This window comes from Frieseomelitta varia, unplaced genomic scaffold, assembly GCF_011392965.1.
Source record: "Frieseomelitta varia isolate USP_RPSP 00005682 unplaced genomic scaffold, Fvar_1.2 scaffold_491, whole genome shotgun sequence".
Classification (NCBI taxonomy): Eukaryota; Metazoa; Arthropoda; class Insecta; order Hymenoptera; family Apidae; genus Frieseomelitta; species Frieseomelitta varia.
The window spans coordinates 3,147-26,080 of NW_025110247.1; the positions used below are offsets into that span (position 1 = coordinate 3,147).

Sequence of the window (22,934 nt, forward strand, 5' to 3'; positions counted from 1 at the left end):
TAATCTGCGACCTTCAAAATTTATTTGCAAATTGTCTCTTGCTTGTTTTTATCTACGTAAGGAAATCCATCGATGCTAATAATTTGCAATTCGTTACAAAACAATTTTATCACTTGTGTTCCTTTCAAAGTTACTTGCAAATTTTCAGGCTCTTCCAATTGAAACTCGATTATGGGAAATTGTCTCCCGTGTTTCTTGAAATAAGATATATTACGTTTCGAAAACGTAAGGGTAGTGCTAATATGCTAGTATTTTCAACAATATGCCGTGAATCCAACTGCCCGCGTTATCATTTGACAGCCGACCTAAAAATTTAAGTAGCTAGTCAATATAGTACGGTGAAGAGTTACATTAAGCATGTAAACATTCGTTATCGTACCTATCTGTCGAGTCTTACGAGCAATCTGTCGATTTATTTTATGACGCGCCAGAGTATCATTGAACATCAGTGCCCGAAACGAGGTTTTCTGTTACTTGCCGGTAACACCAATTTCAAATTAAAGTTTCACAGTCGCAAAACAAAATTGCCCAATTCTTTAATTGTGTGATAAAACGTGTGTTCAGGACAGATAATTTAAAACATAAATTGCCGATTTATTCTTACACTTCTAATGTCAAAGGAAATAAACATTAATAATTCCGTATGATAACTCGTTTAATTCGTTACTTTACTTTTGACGTTTATGCAAAATGAAATTGCTTAATTTTAACAGTGTAATACATAAGATATATGGTTTTCGATTTACAATTACGTAATCCAACTACTCGGAATAATATGAGAACACCGATTAGTATTCAATCTAGTTTTAAAAAAATTACCAAACACAAAATGAAACTGCTTAAATGTCTTGCCTCCTATCAGAAAACAATGCAATACGTAATATCGGGCAATCATTATCGTAATGAACACGCGTACTTTGATAAGATTTCTTTTTTATTGTTCGATCGTCCATCGTAATTCGCACAACTTGCATCTTTTGTTATATAAAAAAGATGATTATGTTGAATTGCCCGAATCGTGTTATCGTTCATCATTTGTAATACAATACACGTGTTATTTTTGTTGTAGTCGGACAGATTTGGAAATTCATTCAAGAATGTTCATCGAAAATATAATTTTACGTATATGCAATGCACATATATTTTTATGTACGTACGTCTGCTAATAACAATGCAAAACCTACAGATCAGCATTTTAAAAATTATTATTATGAACCACAAGGAGTTATTAGAATGCAAAAGATTGAAACTATATATATATATATATATTGGTTTTGGCACATAACGATTTTGGCTCTATTTAGAAGCGAATATAATGTTTTGAATTTTTAAATCAAGATTTAAGAGATGAGACAATTATCTGCAATACAATTATAAAATAGAGTTATTTTTAACAGTCCCTCTGCATCTTTGCGCAAGCTTCTGTATATCCTCAGAAAAAGATAGTTTCTACAATAAGAATCTACATGAACCGTTTCCTTTAATCTCTTGGAATGACGTGCCACTCACGTCGAGAACTTTTTGTCCCAAAGATTGCAACATTTTCTCAGTTTTTAAGTATATTTAAGTATAACCCAGGAACAAAGCAAATAATAAATTGATTACTTCTCAATAATTTTTATCCAGTGATATCATACCGACGAGTTCAAAAGAAAAAGAAAGCGACGAATTATTGTATACGGTTCGGTCACTCGTTATGGTCCGCGAATCAGTTGCCAGCGCAAGGGGTTAATTCTTTGCAATCCTTTGTAAGTCTCTTCCCACAGATTTCATCTCTTCGAATCACGAAAATCCAACGATACGCTTGTTCTTTCACCCTCGTCGTTATTATTATTGTCGCGACGAACAATATTAATATACACTCGCAAAGAAAGAAACGAAAATAGCTGGCTAAAATCCGTAGATCGAATCGCAAAATGACAAATGAAGATCGACCAACGCTTCGAACACACAAGAATTTAATCATACGGTGAACAAACGTATACCGTACCGAGAAATATTACAGCACATTGCGGGAATGTTGCAACGAGATCACTGCCGTGTTATTCGCAGAGCGAGAAAAGAAAAGATCCGCGGGATGTTTTGGCGAAAGAGAAAGGAGGGAATGGAGAGATCGGGCTGGCAAGAAAATTGGCAAGGTAACTAACTGACTCACCGGCTAAATCGGCGGGTAACCTCGGGTACAGCATTCCGGTCCTAGCCAACCACTCGAGCTGGAGTGGATGGATGTGATGCTGCTGAGGATGAGCACTCTGCGAATGCCCGACGGGTTGACCTTCCTTGTGTATCGAGTGAAACGCGCTACCACCGGCCGGATGATAATATAATCCTCCGGGATGTATGAGGGGGCCGCTCGGATGTAAGAGAAGCGCTTGATTCTGCCGTGCTACACCCGCGTTGCTGCCGCCGAGCGCGCTGTAATGGCCACTCGGTAAATTCGGATTACCAGGGATACCGGCGTTGTTGTTGCCGGGCTCCTCCGAACCTGGCGAGATCGGTGGACTCGAGATCGGACTGTGGCTCGCGTTGCTTCCGGAGCTGGCCGACCCTGTCCTCGCAGGGTCAACGTCAATCGAGCCGTCGTCCTCGATCACGTTCTCCAACCGATCGACTCGAAACCCTCCGTTCCCAATCCCGGCGACGTTCTCCCCTTTGTTGTAGGGAGACGGTTTCATCGTCTCCTCCGCGGCCTTGCGAATGTCCTGCCTGTCGCTCGCATCGCGGATAACCTGCAAGCTCGACGGCGAGGCGAGCCCATGTTGGACGACCGATCTGTCGAATGGATTCAGAAGACCTCCCAGGGAAGACGTTCTCTGCTCCTCCGTTCTTCCGGTACCAATGTTAAGCGCAGTCCCGTTACCAACACCGACTCCGACGGCTATTCCTACTCCGGTGGTAGCGTCGGTTTCACGAGTGCCGATGCCAGTGACGATACCGGTTGCAGCTCCGCTCGCGCCACCGAGGGTGCAAGAGGATTCTCGATCGTGTTGACCGCGGACCAACGAGTTCGTCAGGCAGGGACTCGCTCCGTCCACGACGGAGTTCCTCACGGAATTCGTGAACAGGTATCTCTGGTTTCGTTCCGATCGCTCGTGATCGAGGTTCTCCTGCTTGCCGGTCGCTCGGCCGAGCAACGCGTCGATGCAAAACGACGTCTTACCGAATGAACTGTGACGCCTGTCCGTCGAATGAACCGCGTACTCCTGCGGCGAGATCCTTCCCGGCGAGTTGTTCGATTCCCTGTAATGGCTGGCCACCGCCGACACCATCTCCTCCGTGAAACACTTCACGCCGGTGTCGTCCGACTCCCGAAAGAAACTCGCCGCCGACTCGTCGTTCTCCTGCTTCGAGAAGGATGGTCTTTTCGCGTCATTCTCCTCGCGGTACCTCGACATTCGCGATTCGTCGCCGATGAGACCCGATGGTGAGCCGTTTTCCGCGAAACACGCGTTCTCCGGAGATCCGACGACCGTCTCTCCCCTCACTTCGGACACCGGGGACCGCACTTCATCCGATCTCGGCGAGCACGAACGATCGCGAGCCTTTTGTCGAATGCTGGCGTAGCTAGCGTGTTGCTGGTTCGTTTGTTGGTGCTGTCGGTGCTGCTGGTGCTCCTGTTGTCTCTGGCGCAGGTACGAGTCTTCCGCGATCCTCTGGGCGTTGTAATGCATACTCGGTTGTAACGCAACCTTCCAATCGATCGGTCAACACATTGTTGTTATTATTTATTGCACATTATGTGTCTTGTCTTGTCTTATTTGTTTCACGCGTGTCAGTCGTTGTTGATGACAGCTTGTGCTCTGTCACTGCAAAAGTCTACGCGATAATTGACCATTTACGAATATGCCGGTTTATATTTTATTTTATTTTAATTGATACTCTTTCGACAACATCCAGTGTTTCATTCAATCCGATCGGTGATCATGGCTTTTAAATTTAATTTAAAACAGAGTCGCGACTGTTATAGTTGCAATGTACAAGGTTGTGCGACTGTCTGTCCTTCGAGATATATAACTGTCCGATTTACAGTGTATCGTGTTTAACGAACGTTGGTTTCCTTTTATTATCGAAGCAACACGATTCAAAACAAAGTTGCTGACTGATCTTTACAGTTCACAATGCATCGTTCATGCGTTTCTCAGTGATCGAACTCCAATTTTTTTAAGCAAATCGGCTCGATTTGAAATGGAGTCGGTGCAGACAAGGTTACGCAACTGTCCGATCTTCCGTGATGTCTTCACAATTCACAGTGCACCGCGTGCGTTTATTATACGAGAAACTATCAAACTCCGATTTCCTTTTATTTTTTTTTTTTTTTATTTCGCATACACCAACGATCAGCTCGATTTAAAATGGCGTCGCAGCATGCGGATAGCTTACGCAACTGTCTGATCTTCCAAGGTATAGCTTCACAATTCACAATATATCGCGTGCGTTCTCGAACGACACCGGTTTTCTTCTTTTTTCTTTTTTTAAATTTCTGTCTGATCCTCACAATTCACAATGTACGTCGAACACCGATCTCTCCGACGTAGCAATCGTACGATCGATCAGCTCAGTTTAAAACGGAGTCACGAATATTACACGCGATGTTGAAACAGTACGTTATACAACTATCCGATCCTCACAGTTCGCAACGTATTGCACGCGTTTTCAAACGACAGGTAAACTTTTTAATTTCACGAGCGAAAATTCGGCTCGAAATTAATTACTGATCGTGCAACGCTCTTGCCCGCTCTCCACAATTCACAACGTATCGTGACACATCGTGTCTCCCAACGACGAACTATCGAACCACCGGTTCCTTCGATGCAGCTCGATTTAAAATGGAGTCGCGGACGTGCTTTCTGTCTTCTCTTCCGAGAAGATCCCCCGTGAAGATCTTCCGAACGCACGACTCCTTTTTCTTTTCCCTTTCTTTTTGTTTTTTTTTTCTTTTCTTTTCTTTTCTTTTCTTTTGTTTCCTCGCTTTCAACGACGAACGATCGAACGCCGATTTTTCTCGATTTCGCGGCGAGTACGAGCGATTAGCTCGGCGCCGCACCACAAAGTGACGTCGCGAGGAACCGCGTGTCCTTCACGGGAAAATCGTTCCCCTCTGCTGCTGCGTTTCCGCGGTCAGTCGATTCTGCCACGCCTATCGCGGCGAACCTCGCGGTTCTGCCACGCCTACACCATCCCTTATGCTCCCCTCTGTCAGCCCCATCTCTCTTTCACTATCTCTGTCGTCTCTCCATCGTCGGGCTGCCACCCGGCAGTATCGAGTCCCGAGTGCCGATTCGCGATTTCTAATTCTTGACTCCTCGTGATCCTTGATGATTCACAATCGCTCCGGAAACTCCACGAATTCCTCGTCGCGGAGGGCGTTCGACGGTGGAATTGCAAGCCAGCCGCGAATAGCAGCGAACGAGGAGGCACGGGCGAGCGTTCGCTGCCCCCGATCCCCGGGCGATGGATTTTCCACCGTGTGAAACACCAGCATCCTGTTCTGCCCTCTTTGGGCTAAAGTGTTCCGTCTCGCCGGCCGCTCAAGTGCAACCCCTGGTCGTTTGAATTGGGGCCAATTTCAATCTGCGACGTCTTGTCTGTTTTTTTTTTCTTTTTTTTTCTTCTTTATTATTATTATAATTTTTTCTTTTTTTTCATTTTAAGTAAAAAGACACGATTGACGATGAATTTTAGAGCTAGCTAGCTTTGATAAATTTTATTACTGGAGTATCCATTCTCTTTCGTTTCGAGGTATCGAACGCAATTGTATTTAACAGCGAAATTTTTTACTTAGATTAAATTGTTTGTTAAATTAAAATTTCGTTGCTAAATATAATTTAGCTAAATATGATTTAAATTAAACTGAATTGTTTATAAAAGAGAAAACTTGTTTTCTCGTTTTCTTAATCTTCTCCCACTGGACTTACAAAGTAGCTATAATATTAGTAATAATTCGTATTTCCTTCCTTCGCTTTCATTGCTATACCTATCACTTCCCCGTACACGTCTGCACTTCCTTTTTAATTTCTCCTATTCACAACCGTGAGGTAACATGCTCTTGGAAATTTCAGAAACGAAGCATTCTCTTAATTGGTTATCAGCACGAGTGATAATCGAGTTTGTAGTTAGACTCTACACCCGTCTTAATCAATACGATTTCACCGATCGATTATAGTCGTTTATAATTGAAGGAAAAATTGATTAATTAACCCTAGTTACTGAAAGTAGCTAAGCAAGATAGATGTTCCTTGAAAAGAGAAATAAACACTTCGAGTTTCACTAATTCCGAACGTTTCAAGACTTCGCGAAGTTTCTCATCCGCGAGTTTCGCGAATTTAAAAAGGCAGAATCGTGTACAGGAAGGAGTGTCATTCAATCTTTTACGATAGCATCCAGATCAAGAAGAAAAAGAAGAAGAAGAAGAAGAAGAAGAAAAACGGAAAAAATAAGGGGAAAGAAGAATGGAAAGAAAGAGGAGAAAGAGTTACTGAAAGGAACTGAGATGAATTTTCTCTTGTGAAACGAGATTTTCGTTCAATCCGACATATCTATGCAGTCTCTGCCGCGCGATTGTTCGGGAAAGAAAACGAAAGACGATGAATGAAATTTTCGTTATACCTACGAATGCATATGTACAGAATAATGCGAGAATATAGGTATGTAGTTAGATAACGCTTACGAAATATGATGAGATATCAACGACACTTTTACATACGAAGGCCACGAAATTGAACAACTTGATAAGTCACCTGACTTTTCTGGAAGATTAATTTTTCAAATTGAATTCTATTGTCAATTTAATTCCGTGTCACGGTCATTTCTCCATTTCATTCCACGACTAATTCATTAAAGATCAACGTTTCGTTAACTTTCGCGACATTTTATTTTGCATTAAATTACAATTTTTTTAACGTTAGAATTATGAAAGGAAAATTCGCTTGATTATTCTTCCGTCGTTTATCAATTTTATGAAATTTCAAAAAAATGAATTAAATGTCTCTATCGCATGGTGCAATTCTTTTGAACCAAAATTTGTACTGTCAAATCATATTTCCTACCACTGTGAGAGGAAATTCGATTAGTATCTTCTCACCGTATATAATTTCATGAAATTCAAAGAAATCGGTGAGTTTTTAACTATATTTCTGAACATTTAAAAGATATTAGCGACGTTAGTGTTAATTTAAAGAAACTGAGATATGTATGACATCAATGGATTAAATATGCGTTTGAACATATCCCATAGAATCATTAAAAAAATCTACTTATACATCGTCGTTTTTATTATAATTACAGTACATCTTGATCAATTTTATCATTGCGAAATTACAAAATACTGCAAAAATAATATGGAAATGTATACTTTTTATGACATATGTTGTAAGCATCTTAAATTCTCACTCGCTTCATTTTCATTTCGTTCAGTCGTACCGTTGAATGTCGTCACCATTTTGTGCATGCGCTCGTGAGTCTTACCAAAGAAATGTTGGTGGTATCTGCCGCCTTATCGAGCAGCTAATAGCCGCGTAATAGGTATCACACCCAGTTCTCAAGTAATCGGCCTGTTATCGGTTGTCGCGCGATATATTTTGTCGTCGGTCCTACGACGCATTTGCTTATCCTACTGATAAAAAATCTATTCGATTTTTAACCGCGACTAGTTCAAGCGTATCTGACTTTGTCAAATATCGTTCCCTTATCGAGACATTGATTTCGGTTCTTAGTCACCAAAAAAAAAAAAAAAGAAAAAACCAGGAGAACCGAGGAAAAGTCGGAGGATGATGTTCGCCCGGTGAACGTACCGGGAAAAAAATAATCACTCTGTGTACGAATGAAGTGAAATTTTCTTTCTGATATTTTCCTAGAACGTTATAATTGTAAAATTGTACAAAATTTTGCAATTCGTATATTTTTAATCGTAATATATTTTCATGTATATTTATATAAAATGTAATATATACATTTTTATCCCAATATGTGTTAATGAAGTGTGATCTATTTAAAGGAGCAGAAATACTATTTTAGAATTTTCACAGTTATCCTTATCTTTTCGCCCTCAAAATGACGTTAATATATCTTGGAAAGAAACGAATTCAGAGAAGAAATTTCACTCTTTAAAATGAGATCAAGTAAATTGCTATATGATTCTTTTTTTTTACAAAGTTAGAACAGTTTAAAGTATCGAGCAATTTTTATTTGTTCAATTACGCGCCTCGCTATAAATTATAACAGTACAGTCAGCAAGATTAATATTTTTTTAATGTTTCACAATCAGATCATCCACTCGTTCTAATCTGCATAAAAATTGAAAAATGTTAACATCTTACGTTACCAACGATTACCATCTCGATGATACATGAATTTTAACACGTAGAATATTTCCTTTCCCCCTATCAAAAATTTTTTTCCTTTTTTTTTTCCCTAACAACTCGATTTGTTTTCGCACGGACAATTCATACGGATAAACTAGTTGCGCGTAAAAGAATGATAGATCACCGTACCACCTTTCACGCTTGTTATGATTCCTTGTATACCCTTGACAAATCGCAGTATAACCGAATACGAGTCGAAGGCAAACGGCAGAAGTTCACCGGTGACCGCTTTTTAACCAAATAACACAGAGGGAAGAATATTTACTTAAGGATCGAAGCACGTTCAACGTATACGTATGTATATACGAAGTAAAAATTTTAAACGTTCCTTCTAATATACCTACTCACCGGTGTCTACCAACCGGTAGATCGATGGGCTACGCTTGTACATATTTTGTTTGCTCTTCAACCAGAGTTATTATCTCTCTCTATTAAAATATTTTCGTCTATCGGCATGTCATTCGTATTATTCCTTTTTACGAAGCTACTAGGTTTTTAAATTTATGTCCTCCTTTATTTCTAACTTGTCCTTTCTTAATTCAAGTTATTGTTATTGCATATAGAATGTGGATTTGTTGACTTTTTTTTTAATCGCGAAGGTTATTTGGATTACAAAACGATTCTCTATGATCTTCAATGTCACTTATTAGAGAAAATAATTGACAATGGTAGCTTTCGAGATACAAAGATACATATTGGGACGAATAATATTTTAATTCAAACGATAGTTTGTAAACTGATGTATTTAAATTAACATTGAAATTGAAATTAAAAATAAAAGAGCAAGAATTATTAAATTATTTGCCAAGTATATAAATCGTTGAAACAGTACTTCAATTCTTAAGATTGAGTATGTTTAAATTAATGTTAAAATTGTCGTCAGAAGTAAAATTAAAATTATTCAGAAACTGGAAAGTTAAATTTTGAAAACTACTGCGAAATCAAAGGAATTATGATTGTTAAAATAATTGAAATTCTATAACTGGCAATATTTTTTAAGTTACAAAAAAGAGGGCAAGAATTAAATACAAGGATAATTTTTGCTATCGTGATATTACATAATTAACAGTGTATTGAATTTCTAGACTGATCTCCTTTAAAAAAAAAAAAATTGAAAATGTGATTTATGATACTTCTCCCCCCCTCTCCCCCTAGTCTTCAAATGTTACATGCATGTATAGCTGAAGATTTATGACTGATTTATTTATTGTTGAAGATTAATCGGTTGAAAAGTTGAGAAATTATCGAAATCAATACAAACGGGCACAAGTAGCAACGATATCTTTGCGATGCAATATCCGCTTAATATGCGCCTGCGCGTGCATGCACATGCAAGTAGCACCTTTCAACCTCGACCATCGAGGAGCAAACAGAGAAATTTTCAACCAATGATTATGCCTTGTCACGACAAACCAAGCTTATTTCTCTCTCTCTCTCTCTCTCTCTCGCTCTCTTTTGTCCCTGCGTTTCGGGAAAATTCAAGGTTTTCAAAACCTTCACTCTGGCGACGATTAGGTAGGTACACAGAGAGGGGCATAACGATGAATCAATAACGATGAAACGATTGTCGATACTTCAAACTGTCGACGTACATTATTTTTCATCAATTAATTTACAATAACATTGACAACAACGGTAATAAATAATTATTAATAGAAAAGTAATAAGTAATTGGTTCGAACCATTTGTTTCTCGATTAATTTACACATATTTTGTCAACGTGTACTGTCGTTGCAAATCTAGTTTGTTATTACGTAGGTGTGTACAATTTCACGCGAAAGGTATCTCTAATCTCTGTATGTTTGTTTCGAGTACGAAGTTCAATTTGCCAAAACTTAAACGATTGATAATTATAATTGGTAGATGGCTACGAATTTTCGAAATTATATCGAACGATAGCGATTTAGGGCGAATATCGTTCGATCGTAAAATAAAGTAATTAACGATTTGATGGTTAATTCATCTGTTCTTATCTCGGCAGGGGGATAAGATTGCCCGATCAGTGCTTCGATTAGGTATCACACCGGGCGATAGATAAATCTTAATTGGTGTCACGTATCGATTGGCCACGGCGTTGTGTATATGTAAATGCTGTTAATCACACTTTATCCCCTTCGCTAGGTTCGCTTTAATTTCAACGGTTCAAAGTGTCGAAGTATGAAATCTAAAAACCTGAAAGCCGAAACATGTGATGATCATACGATAATGCGTAGCGTATCAGTGTGATATAATAAGCATTTATAGAGATTTGCTTAAAATTTCTGAATCGATAGAAACACACACGTATGGGAATACATACATACATACGCGTAATGTTAGTACGTGTATTTTTGATTTTCAATTTTAGTCACGTACCTACCGGTGTATTTTTTTCGTAATACTTTTCTCCGTGTATAGTGTTACACGCCTCATGTAAAAGTTATATATCTAATAATAATATATATAATATGTTGTAACATAACATATCAACATAATATATCGTGTACATTTCAATATATAGTATATCTACATATTTTACATACATATTGCTAAAAATTTATCTTCAGTGTACAACAATTGTAATATTTCATAAAATGAATGCTCATTTATATTGAGCATGCATTAACTTCAAATTGAAAAATTGATAAATGAAATGCCAAATTAAATATGAAATATTATATAATTATATTGTAATAATACATATAAAAAATTAAATAAAAATAATTAAATAAAAATTAAATAAAAATAATTAGTAAAATTATATTGTAATAATACATGGATAATTATAGTACGTCACATGATATTATGTAAGATATAATGCATATAAATAATATAATATACATATCTACATACATATTAATAACATTAGATATTATATTATTAGATATATTATTTATTATCTTTTACAGAAGGCATATTGTAACAATATTGGATATAATATTATGTAATATTACTACTATATGCAATACTGCTGTTAGATTATATACATATTAACAATACAAAAGAGAAAACATAACGAAATCTGTATAAAAATCCGCAGTCCATGAATTACAAGCAAATTATCCGATCATCTAACTACACGAGTGAATACCGCATTTAATATCTATTTAACCACATAGATATTTAGTTATTTACTCAGTCAATGTGGCGTATCTTTTCTAATACTGCTGTTAGATTATATACATATTAATAATAAAAAAGAGAAAACATAACGAAATCTGTACAAAAATCCGCAGTCCATGAATTACAAACAAATTATCCGATCATCTAACTACACGAGTGAATATCGCATTTAATATCTATTTAACCACATAGATATTTAGTTATTTACTCAGTCAATATGGCGTATCTTTTCTAATATCTCTTTTCCCGTGCTTTCCTTCCTTTCTCCCTCTCCTTCCCCATTCCCCTTTTATTTTCCTAATACTTTCTATTCGCTCTCTTCAGCCCTCACCGCGCTACGAATCGAGGTCTATCTCCTAATTAGAATCTTCCGGCCCCCATGTGGCCGCATCGTCAAGTTCGGCCCTCACCGCCCATTACTTTTAATGGCGTTGTTAATGAAACTAGGTGTCGCCAAATTAACCTCTCGTTTCAGCAACGCTCAACCGAAATTGAACGCTACGTATATATCGCCCGATGCACGATGGAAACGGTTTCGTGTCAAGTTCATAATTTATAGTGCATATCGCATGCACGTGTATAACTCGTTAAACGGAAACCACGGGGGCCGCGGAAGCCGCAGAGGCCGCGAAAATCTCGGTATCAGTCTGACCCCTATCTCGAATAATTGATTTCTTTTAGAAATCTGTTTCATCCAATGAAATACAATATCGATGGTTATCCTAACAGTGATACCTATTATTATATTACATTATTATATAACATTAACATTATTATATTATATCGCATCAATAATATTTGTGTAGTAACAATGCAGTGTTAGTAATAATATCAATAATATTATTACCATAGTATCAATAATTGTAGTGTCATCCGAAATATATCCGCAGAATATATTAGCTGCTTATATATTTCTAAGCACAAATAAAAGTGGAAGAAAGAATTGAAATGGATACATTGCTAAAGGACCGGAGATATTTGGGAAATTAAACATTCCAAAAATCCACAGAAGCCACATAACACATAACATGTTCTCAAAGTGGAGAATTTGTTATATTTGTTAAAAACGAGGTGTATAATGTATAAAATAACACATAGCACGTGTATAGATTGTAACGTATGTAACAATACATCATTCGCGTAAATGTGTATATAACAAGATACAATTAAACACTGAGGTACAACAAGTAAAAGTCAAATTGGAGAATGGAACCGGGGCAAAGGACGCACGAAATAGCAAAGAAGGGCACGATGTAACGCGAAACAAGTGCGCCACGTTTGAAAACCACTGGCACTGGCTGATTACCGCGGTAACCATCCCCCGAGCGCCAATTAATCTTAACTTTTACGGGGCAAACACTTTTCATTAAGCTCGGTCCTGCCTCCAACCGGAGTCGAGTTATCCCCACCACCACCCTTGCAACCTTAGCCACCCTTGCCTACTTTCCTTTCCTTTTTTTTTCTTTCTCTCTCTCTCTCTCTCTCTCTCTCTCTCTCTCTCTCTCTTTCCACCCCTACTCTCTTCTGGGAAGCACGGCAGGAGGCTCTCTTCGCACTCGTCCTCCAGCGAGCATGTCGAGGAAGAGGTGAGGTACGGGCGAGGTATACTGGCGAGGAACGGCAAGGAAAATGGTTCCCCAGACAAGCGTTTAATCTGGCTCTAATTAGCAACTTACCCTCCGCCCACGTCTCGGCGTTTCACCTAGTCTTTCTCTCTCTTTCTTTCTCTCTCGGTTTATCGTTCTTTCTTTCTCGTTCTATCATTCTATCCTCATCTAGTGTTTCTCTACTTTCCCGTTCCTCCTTCTTCCACATCCTCATCCGCTCTATCCCCTTCTACTCTGTGCAGGGCACTCTCTTCTTGGTTTATCCAGTTGTTGCCAAGCTTTTAGCCAGGCCAAAAATATGGAACGCTTTCCATGGTTACTGGATGTAACCACCACCTGCCTCACTTATTTTACATGGCGTTTAATTTAATATTCGTTCGACCCTCGGCTGTTTTTCGGATATCGTCGATTAATACCGAGGCTTGGTTTTTATTGGTACCACCGAGAAAGAGAAACAAGGTGAGAATGCCTTTTCTCATACGACGCTCGTTTCCCCGAGAAAATTAAATTCTGAAATTTGTCAGGTCAGAAGCGACTCACTTGTCCGAAAAATTTTAGATCCCGTATTGTTCATTTGCTCTTGCACTTACTCTTGTGGAATAACCTTCCGTCGATTGTTTGTCCCGGATTGTTTGTTTAATTTTGATATCTGACAAAATTTTCGAACTCGATTTTTTTGTTGAAAACGGGGACTAAAAGATTACACCTACTTCTCTGTTATATCGTGGAAATTGGGATACTCTGTATGTTAAATTGTTAGGTGCGAAATTTGTCAGTTCTGTGAACGTATAAAATCATTCGGAAACTAAAAATGCTGCTTGGTAATATTTATTGATGGGCCGTTTAAAGCTTGAAATTAATCGAATGCTCTGTGGATTGTTTTGTTACAAAAAGATGGAATATCCACGAAGCGATACTAAATTCAAGAGCATTTTTTAAAGATCATTAAACTTCGATTTAATACAATAAAAGCTTAGTATAACATTAGTACTGATTTCCCAGAAGGCGTAAAAAATATGAAAAGATTAAATTGAAGAAAAAAAATACTTTTGCGGATTTTTATAGGAAATTTGAAAATATAATTATATAATAATTTTCTGATTATATAAGATTATATAAGATGTCCAAAATATAGTATTCTTTACAACACTTAGTAGATAAACTGATTTTTCGCCTAACTTTGTACACATGATAAAAATATGTATTTGGATAAATATCTGCAGGCTAATTACAATTTTATTTCCCGGTCAGAATCAATTCGATTAATATTGTTTTCGAGAAAAAGAATAAACTCGATTTCGAATCTAATCTAATATATTTCGAATTTAAATTAGTTAAAAGTAATTTACTAACTAAACGATTTTTTATTACCGTTCTCTAGACTCTTTGATAAATTATCACAATTTTATTTTATAGAATAACACGATAAATTATGTTATAATTTATTTAATTTATTGGGCCGGAGAAAGTTTTATTTGATTGCTCATATTTTATCGTTTCCTTTCTTACTGACAGATCGTATAACAATAAACGAGTATCTCGTTGATAATATAACCGAGCACACAAAACACATAAAGTTATATCAGAAGCATAATGTGACATTTCTTTTTCTATTGCAAAATAATTCTATATAGTTATTTAAAAACGAATCTCTAAATGCGTTTTTTGTACAAATAAGGAAATATTAAAACATACCGATTGGTGATAACTTTGAAGCACCTTATCTCTAATACACCTCGTCTGTGATTTGAAGGTTTTTCTCGATAATACAGATCTCTTGGATAATTTTCAAAAATTTCGATGACAGCTATTTGGTAGTAATTTCAAAGAAACTGTAAGAACTTTTAAAACAGATGTTCGTCGATGATTTTACGTTTGAAAATTTTTAATCATTTACTCAATATTTGCCGTAGAAAAATTTTTTTCAATAAATAAATACAATCGAAAGAATAACTCTCGAAGTTATCGTACTGTAGGAATTAAAAACATTTTTTTAATATAATGTAACAAAACGACTTTTGTATAATATAATAAAACGCGAAAGTATTTGAACACTTACCTTTTGCAATGAAAGGGTTGAACGTGAATGAAATAAAAAAATGAACAACTGTATAAATGACAATAGGAAATATTGACAGAATTAGTTCAAACGGAGGTTCTACTAATCTTTATCTTTTTATCAAGAAATCAGAATTAACAATTTCTCTTGGCGACACAGAGATTGTATTCCAATTGATCGTACAATAGTTGATTAGTTTATACCAATATAAATTATTTCCATTAATGACGATTAATCCGCGAATATCGAAACAAATTATCCGATATTCAGTATAAAATCGCATTGTAAACATTTTTACGCAAATTGTTACCTCGTCGCACATTTATCGAGCTACATTTTTGAATTTTATCCGTGTGTCTCTTCTATGTCCTTACGGATTAAAAAATTTAACTCATTACTTTGTCGATCCAAGGTACGAATTTCTGGATATTGGTATATACACCTGGCAGATGTTCCCGACCGCATCCAATACCCCATGATACGAGACCGATCAGTACGTGTCTTCCTTCGACAGACATAGTTAAAGGACCACCTGAGTCACCCTGTGTTCAAATATAAATTAAATTAATCTCATCATAAATTAAAAAGTAAATCTCATTCAATAATATTCAATGCATCGTGTCCGGGTGTTACTCAATAAATAGCATCATTAAATGAAAGATTTGGGGATTACTTAAATAGCATCGCTATTATCAAAAAAATCAGGTTCGATTGGTACAGTGATGATCGATATTTTTAAATATTTTTGAATTTAATAATTATGAATAATAACATGTTTGTAAATGATAAATGTAGAATTATACAATGTGAAAAATAGAATTTTCTAATATTGAAAATTTAATGCTACTTTCATCTCAATTAATTACCTATGATTATTATTGTTAAATAGAATATTTGAGTTAAAGTGAACTGGCTTCAATACTCAACACCTATCTAAAATAGATTTCAGCGCAAAATATTCGCTGTAATAATTTCGTTATATTGCCTTGACGCGTTTGACGTGGGGAAAATTAATTTTTCCCACTTTGGTACGATTACTATAGATCATTGGAATAAATCAGAATAAGGTAAAAACAATTTAATACAAGCGAAGTCGATTTACCTGACAGGAATCTCGTCCACCTTCCTTGTAACCCGCGCACAAAAAGACATCGTGAATGGTTTCGCGTCTTCCAGCCGCTCTAAACCATCGCTGACACCTCTCATTGGGAATTACCTGAAAACAATTGCCTTATATATAACTCAAATTTCGCACACTTGTGTTTCTGTGAGATATCATCATTTAAAATTTATCCCTAAGTTCGGTATATCAATTCTTCTCATTTCAGAAAATTTGTTTTTTTAGGTCTTTAGGTTTTTTAGATTTTTATAAGTCGTAAATCTTATATTCTAGAATTAATATACAAGACATACTATATTACATATATGGATATAGATATAATATACTATATTAGAATTAATATATATTAATATTATAGAATTAATATATATTAATATTATAGAATTAATATATATTAATATTATAATTAATATATATTAATATTATAATTAATATATATTAATATTATAGAATTAATATATATTAATATTATAGAATTAATATATATTAGATACATAGATATAAATATAACATACTATATTAGATTTAAATATATATTAATATTATATATTAAATATATAAATATAGATGTAATGTATTATATTAAAATTAATATATAAATATATCAATTATTTGATATTGTGTTTCGAGGAGTTTTTTTTTTATGGTCACAGATGTACATACGTACTTCGACGTCAACTTCTTGAAGAACTGTCGGCGCCGAACTTTGTCCGTGTCTGGTTCTACCCCAACCGGCGACCGTTGCTGTACGTCCAGAAATTTTGAGGTTCTTCGCTGGTAAGCAGACAGGTACGATATGTTGCTTGAACGCCACTGTTCTCGACAGTTTCACCAACGCCACGTCATTCCGGAAGTCGATCGGCGAATATTGCGGATGAACCTGTTATTTTCAGTAACAAAATCTATCTTCACACAAGAACTTACTGCCTTCACGCAAACTTACTGCCTTGCAATAATTTGTTAGACACCGCGCGTCGTTCACAACTTTTTCTTCTTCCATAATTTCCATCGGGATCTTTCAGATTCGTTATCACTTTACGATTTTTTCTATCTGTTTTTCAATTTGACATTTCTCCCGCAATCAAGTTTTACAAATTTATTTGTTAGAATAAGTATAATATACAAGAGTTAATGATACATAGGAAAAATAATATCATCTGCCATTTTTCAAACTTTCGTAAGAAGCAATAAAAAGCCTAGTTTATATGAATTATGTGAATTATTGAGTGTCAGGACTGTCTTGAGAAATTTTTTCTACTGAAATTCTTCTTGTGTTCTTCTTACGTCGTTATTATTATAGCTTTCACTTTATGATTATTAGCAAATTATAAAAAGAGGAAGTCTAAGTTGTTTGCTAGATTTAAGTACGATGTTCCCTCAGAACAGTCGAGTGTAAAGGATTAATCTGTGCATTCTCACCACTTTACGATGCACAATATGTATAAGAAAATATAGGGTGTGCTATTTTTTTGTAGAGCTTTTAGTCTCAGCCCGTAAAAATGTGAAAACCATAAGATCTTTCTACGATGTCATACATACGCGAAAGAAATTCAAGATTGCAGCCTCACGCTTACCTCTTTCCTTTCGACGTTAAACTCTTCGTGCAGCAGTCGTTCGGACGCATCTCTAACGTCCCATTCACCAAGACGTACTTTCAGATTGCCATTCGGTGTTCTGCGTGAAAAGAAGCGTTGATCATTGCCGTTCAAACTGATAATTACGAATTTCAAAATATGTTCTAATTGCTAGATGTTTCTTCATACTAACGTTGCGACACAATGCGCCGCGGTAACAACCCATCTGTTGTTCAACAAAGCACCGCCGCACGACAGTTTCTTTGATAAAAATCCAGACTTGATGATGGCGGCCTACATTTTCAAAGGAAATAGAATGAGTAATAGAAACCGAATTTATTAGAAAATTTATAGTCTCTGGTCAATAAGAATATTCTCTTTTTTCTTTTTTTTACTTTTTTTTAGTAAAGTTAAAAATCATATTTATTAATGACAAAGCGTATATTAATCATTAAAGTATTATACGCATACGGTCTTCTCGTGCTTGCGCCAGAGATTTCTTTTCGTATTTATTCAAATACTCAAATATTCAAGTACGCAAAATTAAATTTATTCAAATACTCAAATATTCAAATGCACGAAATTAAATTTATTCAAATACTCAAATATTCCAATGCGCAAAATTAAATTTATTCAAATACTCAAATATTCAAATGCACGAAATTAAATTTATTCAAATACTCAAATATTCCAATGCGCAAAATTAAATTTATTCAAATACTCAAATATTCAAATGCACGAAATTAAATTTATTCAAATACTCAAATATTCCAATGCGCAAAATTAAATTTATTCAAATACTCAAATATTTAAATGCACGAAATTAAATTTATTCAAATACTCAAATATTTAAATTAATACAAAATTAATTTAATTTTCAGAGACTGTAGATTTCCTTCAGAAATTTATACAACTCGACTCTGTCGAATTTCCCGACAAATACCTGCCATGGGTGACTACCGAAACTGGAACTGTGCCCACCCACGATTCTATTGCTCCTCGTGTAAAGTTCACCGCAGCCTGCAAAGCAACGCAAAACGAAATCGGTGTCGCATGTAAGGGGAAGAACGCAGCTTTAGTTTAAAAGGTAAAGCAATCGAATAATGCGGTATCTGATATCGATATCGAACGCATGTTCGATGGTCGTCGATATTGATACCGATGACCACGATCTTTCTCGCAATTGAACTTTCTCAAGGTCTCGTGCTTCTTACCTGCGAGCGTGTTCTTTCTGCGAATACGCACGCGGTCACCGGCTATTTCCTTACTTTTACTCCTTATTTCTTTCGTTTCTTGTCCGCTTTACTATCCTTCACCTGTCTATCCTTGATACTTGTTTGTCGTTGTTGTGTAATAGCGATTTGTAATACAAAGCCACATACATGGAAACAGGGTGCAAAGTGATGGACAGAAAAAGAGAGACTTCAAGCGAAGAAAAGTGCTTCCTTCCTTTCTCATATATATATATATATATATATATATATATATATATATATTTGTTTTATTAAAGATAAAAAGATAATTGTCGTCGATTAAATTGCACGAATTTCAAAAGATAATCCTGCTCAGTCACTATTTGTGATAAATGTTTTTAACTCTGTTATATTTACATTAAGCTGTGCTCAAAATGGAAGAAACGTTGCTAACATTGCAACTGACTTTATTAAAGAAAAAATTCCCATAAATGTTGTAATTAGCTTCATCAAGGGTTAAAAGTATCACTTTTTATGGTATATTATATTCTATATATTTTATACTTTAATATATATTTTCTATAGTTACATTTTATATTTTAATATATATTTTCTATAGTTATATTTTATATTTTAATATATATTTTCTATAGTTATATTTTATATTTTAATATATATTTTCTATAGTTATATTTTATATTTTAATATATATTTTCTATAGTTATATTTTATATTTTAATATATATTTTCTATAGTTATATTTTATATTTTAATATATATTTTCTATAGTTATATTTTATATTTTAATGATATATTTTATATTATACTACAATAGCATGACATTTCGTATTGTGATATTTTTATATATATTTCTTATATTTTATACTTTCATATAAAAGGCTTCGTTAATATTATAACTAGCTTTATCAGAGAATAAAAGATCAGCACTCAAAACATCAGCAAACAGTATAACAGCTAACAGTAAATATAACAGTGTCAATCCAATTTTCATTCACCCCTGTTTTCCCTTTCTACATTATTATATCTCCCATTATTGATTCATCCTTGGAATTCTTTATCATATAATATTCAAAGCAAGAACAATTGAATCGTCCTGAGAAAAAACTCAAAATGTAATAAATATTAACGTTCATTAACAGTAAATGTTGAGAGACCGTCTATTACAGTAGCATAAATTTCAAGTTCTGTAGTTACTTTACTCGTGAAAACTTTGAAACCCACCCCCAGTACGCATAATATGATATATTCGCATAACAGTGTCGCCAGTGATCTCCAAACTCCGACGAAAAAGAAAAAAAAAATAAGCACAAGTACGAGACATTCGATCTTTTTCTTTTTTTTTTTACGTGAGACTACGAATATTGGTGCAAAACTCTTTGATATATATATATATTGGTGCGACTTCATGCGGATTACCACGGTATTTGGAATAATCCACGGAGTTCGAGGCGTCCTCGTTCGGCGTGTGAATCGCCGAAACGTCGGGATAAGCGGCCTCGTATTCATCCTGCGGATAATCAAGCTGCAGCGGGTGATAAACCGATGGACGATTCGTATACACTGGCCGATCGTAATTCCACGTCTGCGATGACTCGTATATGGTCGTTGGTTTGTTCGCGATGTCGGCGTACAGGTAGCTCGTCGTCCCGTGCTCGTTCTGACCGCTATACGTCGGTTTGCTCGGCCTTGCCGCGTTCCCGTAGATTTGCACATCATCGTCCACATAGGGATGCTGATTCCCCAAGTTTAACGAGATCGCTACGTTGAAACATTCTTTCGTTTTTACCCTTTTCCTTCCACCAATCGTCGATATTCCCGATCAATTTAATTGTACCTAATCAAACCACTCCCGTCCGCCTCGATATATATGTATGTACATGTTTCGTGTCACTGCGAGCGAATCTCCTTTTTTCATAACTTTTCAGAAACACATCGGAATAGAGTAACACCGTACGGTGTCATTAGTCTCGTACCGTTATCAGTGCACGTGTGTCGTTTCCTTTTCCCTCGACACGTCAAACGAATCAATCGACGTGAATACAAGTCGAACAAGTGGACTTTTGACATTTGGAACGTCTCAAAAAGATTGGTAACAGAGAGAGAGAGAGAGAGAGAGAGAGAGAGAGAGAGAGAGAGAGAATGTAAAGAAAATTGTTTTCTAAAAGAACGATTAGAAAATCTTTTTTTTTTTTTTTAAAAGGATTTTTAAAGCTTCGGTTACGAATAATGGACCGAAAATATGTTTTCATTGGCGATAGAATTCTGTCTCGGATATTAAAAGGAAATTCTACTCTTGTTGCTTATGGTAGTATGCTGTAAAGTGTTCTTTTGCATTCGTCTCTGCAACTGCGTCAAAGCATTTCAGCCGTAGAGTCATTTTCTAACATAAATTTTGCGGAAGTTGATGAAAAAAAAAGTACCGACAATGAATTCGTTTCACTGATAATTATCACGAGAATTAACGAGTTTCCCTCAGCTACAATTGTTATAACTAGACTGCAGACTTTTGTGGAAACGTGTATTTCTGACGGAATTTTTAATTTTGAAAAATGATAGAACCAAGATTGAGAATCATACACATACATACAATTTACAAGCGCTATACTTTGGATATTTTATATATATTTCCATTTTTAAACAAATCCGCAGCTTAATCATGAAATAAATTTCCTTCGATCATCGCCAACGAAACAAATTTTTCGTCACTTACGACCAAAATCATTTTAATTAAAAAGACGATTGTTGTCCTGGCGAACATTTTCATTCTGGTAACAATGGTCATGATCTCTAATGTTTGAAATTGGATATGTTATGGAGAAAAGGATTCAACAAATATTGTAAAGATTCGATGCGAACTCACTGGCATTCTGCAGTAATCCGACTGTTGGTCGTGTTATTTTATCAGGTATGTCGTCGTCGTCGACGCAGCAGCTCCATATTAATCCTCCGGAGCAGAGATCGACTGGACGACCACCTCCGAGGACGCAACTAATACTCAGGCCACAATCGAACGTCGTTCCTTTGTACGTACACGTTTGAGGTATCACTGGAACAATACATAGTTCCTATGTCACTAAAATAATACAGTCATTCCTTTACACTTAATTCTACCGATGATCTTTAATTTTTATATTTCACGCTCAATTTTGTACGTCGGATTGAAGACGTTGAACAATTTTTTTTTCTTTTCACGACTACGATGAATCTACGACTACGAAGTTTAAAGATTGAAGTTTATACAATGACCCCGGAAAATTTCTTTCTTCGCTATTTTACTGAAATTTGAACATCAGACGAATGTAACAAAAGAAATTTATATTCAGACTCAATGTTCAAAGTTCAATCTTTAAGTCTGTCGTAGATTCAATCGCGAAAAGAAATTCTCAATGTTTCTACATACTTTGATTAGTTTACAGCATTTCCGAGAAGGAAAATTCAAAAATTTTCCATCACTCACTATGTCATGTAAAAATACATCTTGGAATAAAATGAATTAGAGACTTCAGAACTTTAAACGAAATTCTAATAGTTTAAATATTCGAATATCAATAACTGCGAATATTAATAACTGTGCATTTTCAATAAATATTGCTTCAAATTTTACCAAAATAATAAAAATAATCATGCATCATTGCACTGTTGCTGAAATTTTCAAATATTTAGAGTACAAAACGTAACGTAATATATTCCTATAAAGGGCTTCTGCAATAAATATTTAAATTTCTTACTGAGCCACCGCGTAAATTGCAACAAAAGCCATTTTTCAAATTAATACTTTAATACTTCCATGCCGATCGCTCTACTCTATCGTTCTACCTTCGTTCTACCAACGTTAACAAAGATTTGTATTCTTTTTGTGTATCCTGTATTCTTTTTTTTTTTTTTTTTTTTTTTTTTT

General features: G+C 35.6%; 2 protein-coding genes and 1 long non-coding RNA gene across 7 annotated transcripts in view; 1 reads left to right on the forward strand and 2 right to left on the reverse strand.

The window, feature by feature from the left end:
• Nucleotides 1–2,155: 2,155 nt before the first annotated feature.
• Nucleotides 2,156–4,067, reverse strand: LOC122533057 (the record flags this gene model as incomplete). Its single annotated transcript, XM_043662411.1, has 1 exon — nucleotides 2,156–4,067. A coding segment is annotated over exon 1 (1,516 nt), but the record flags the coding sequence as incomplete, so codon positions are not given.
• An 11,154-nt stretch (nucleotides 4,068–15,221) lies between these two features.
• LOC122533041 (serine proteinase stubble-like) overlaps nucleotides 15,222–22,934 on the reverse strand; it is a 14,638-nt gene continuing 6,925 nt past the window's right edge. For 3 of the 5 annotated variants that reach the window (XM_043662382.1, XM_043662381.1, XM_043662379.1), the window contains 8 exons: nucleotides 21,897–22,082; nucleotides 20,453–20,794; nucleotides 18,766–18,842; nucleotides 18,016–18,116; nucleotides 17,823–17,922; nucleotides 16,916–17,128; nucleotides 16,231–16,344; nucleotides 15,222–15,670 (listed from right to left, as the gene is read on the reverse strand). In XM_043662382.1, coding sequence (XP_043518317.1) covers nucleotides 15,515–15,670; nucleotides 16,231–16,344; nucleotides 16,916–17,128; nucleotides 17,823–17,922; nucleotides 18,016–18,116; nucleotides 18,766–18,842; nucleotides 20,453–20,794; nucleotides 21,897–22,082 — 1,289 coding nt within the window. In that variant the 3' untranslated portion in view covers nucleotides 15,222–15,514. The remainder of the gene's footprint in view (nucleotides 15,671–16,230; nucleotides 16,345–16,915; nucleotides 17,129–17,822; nucleotides 17,923–18,015; nucleotides 18,117–18,765; nucleotides 18,843–20,452; nucleotides 20,795–21,896; nucleotides 22,083–22,934) is intronic. The other 2 variants (XM_043662383.1, XM_043662380.1) reach the window with 1 other exon arrangement.
• Nucleotides 16,962–22,934, forward strand: part of LOC122533042 — a 6,774-nt gene continuing 801 nt past the window's right edge. Inside the window, exons 1-3 of the long non-coding RNA XR_006307635.1 lie at nucleotides 16,962–17,037; nucleotides 18,704–18,909; nucleotides 21,942–22,059. This is a non-coding gene — a long non-coding RNA (uncharacterized LOC122533042). The remainder of the gene's footprint in view (nucleotides 17,038–18,703; nucleotides 18,910–21,941; nucleotides 22,060–22,934) is intronic.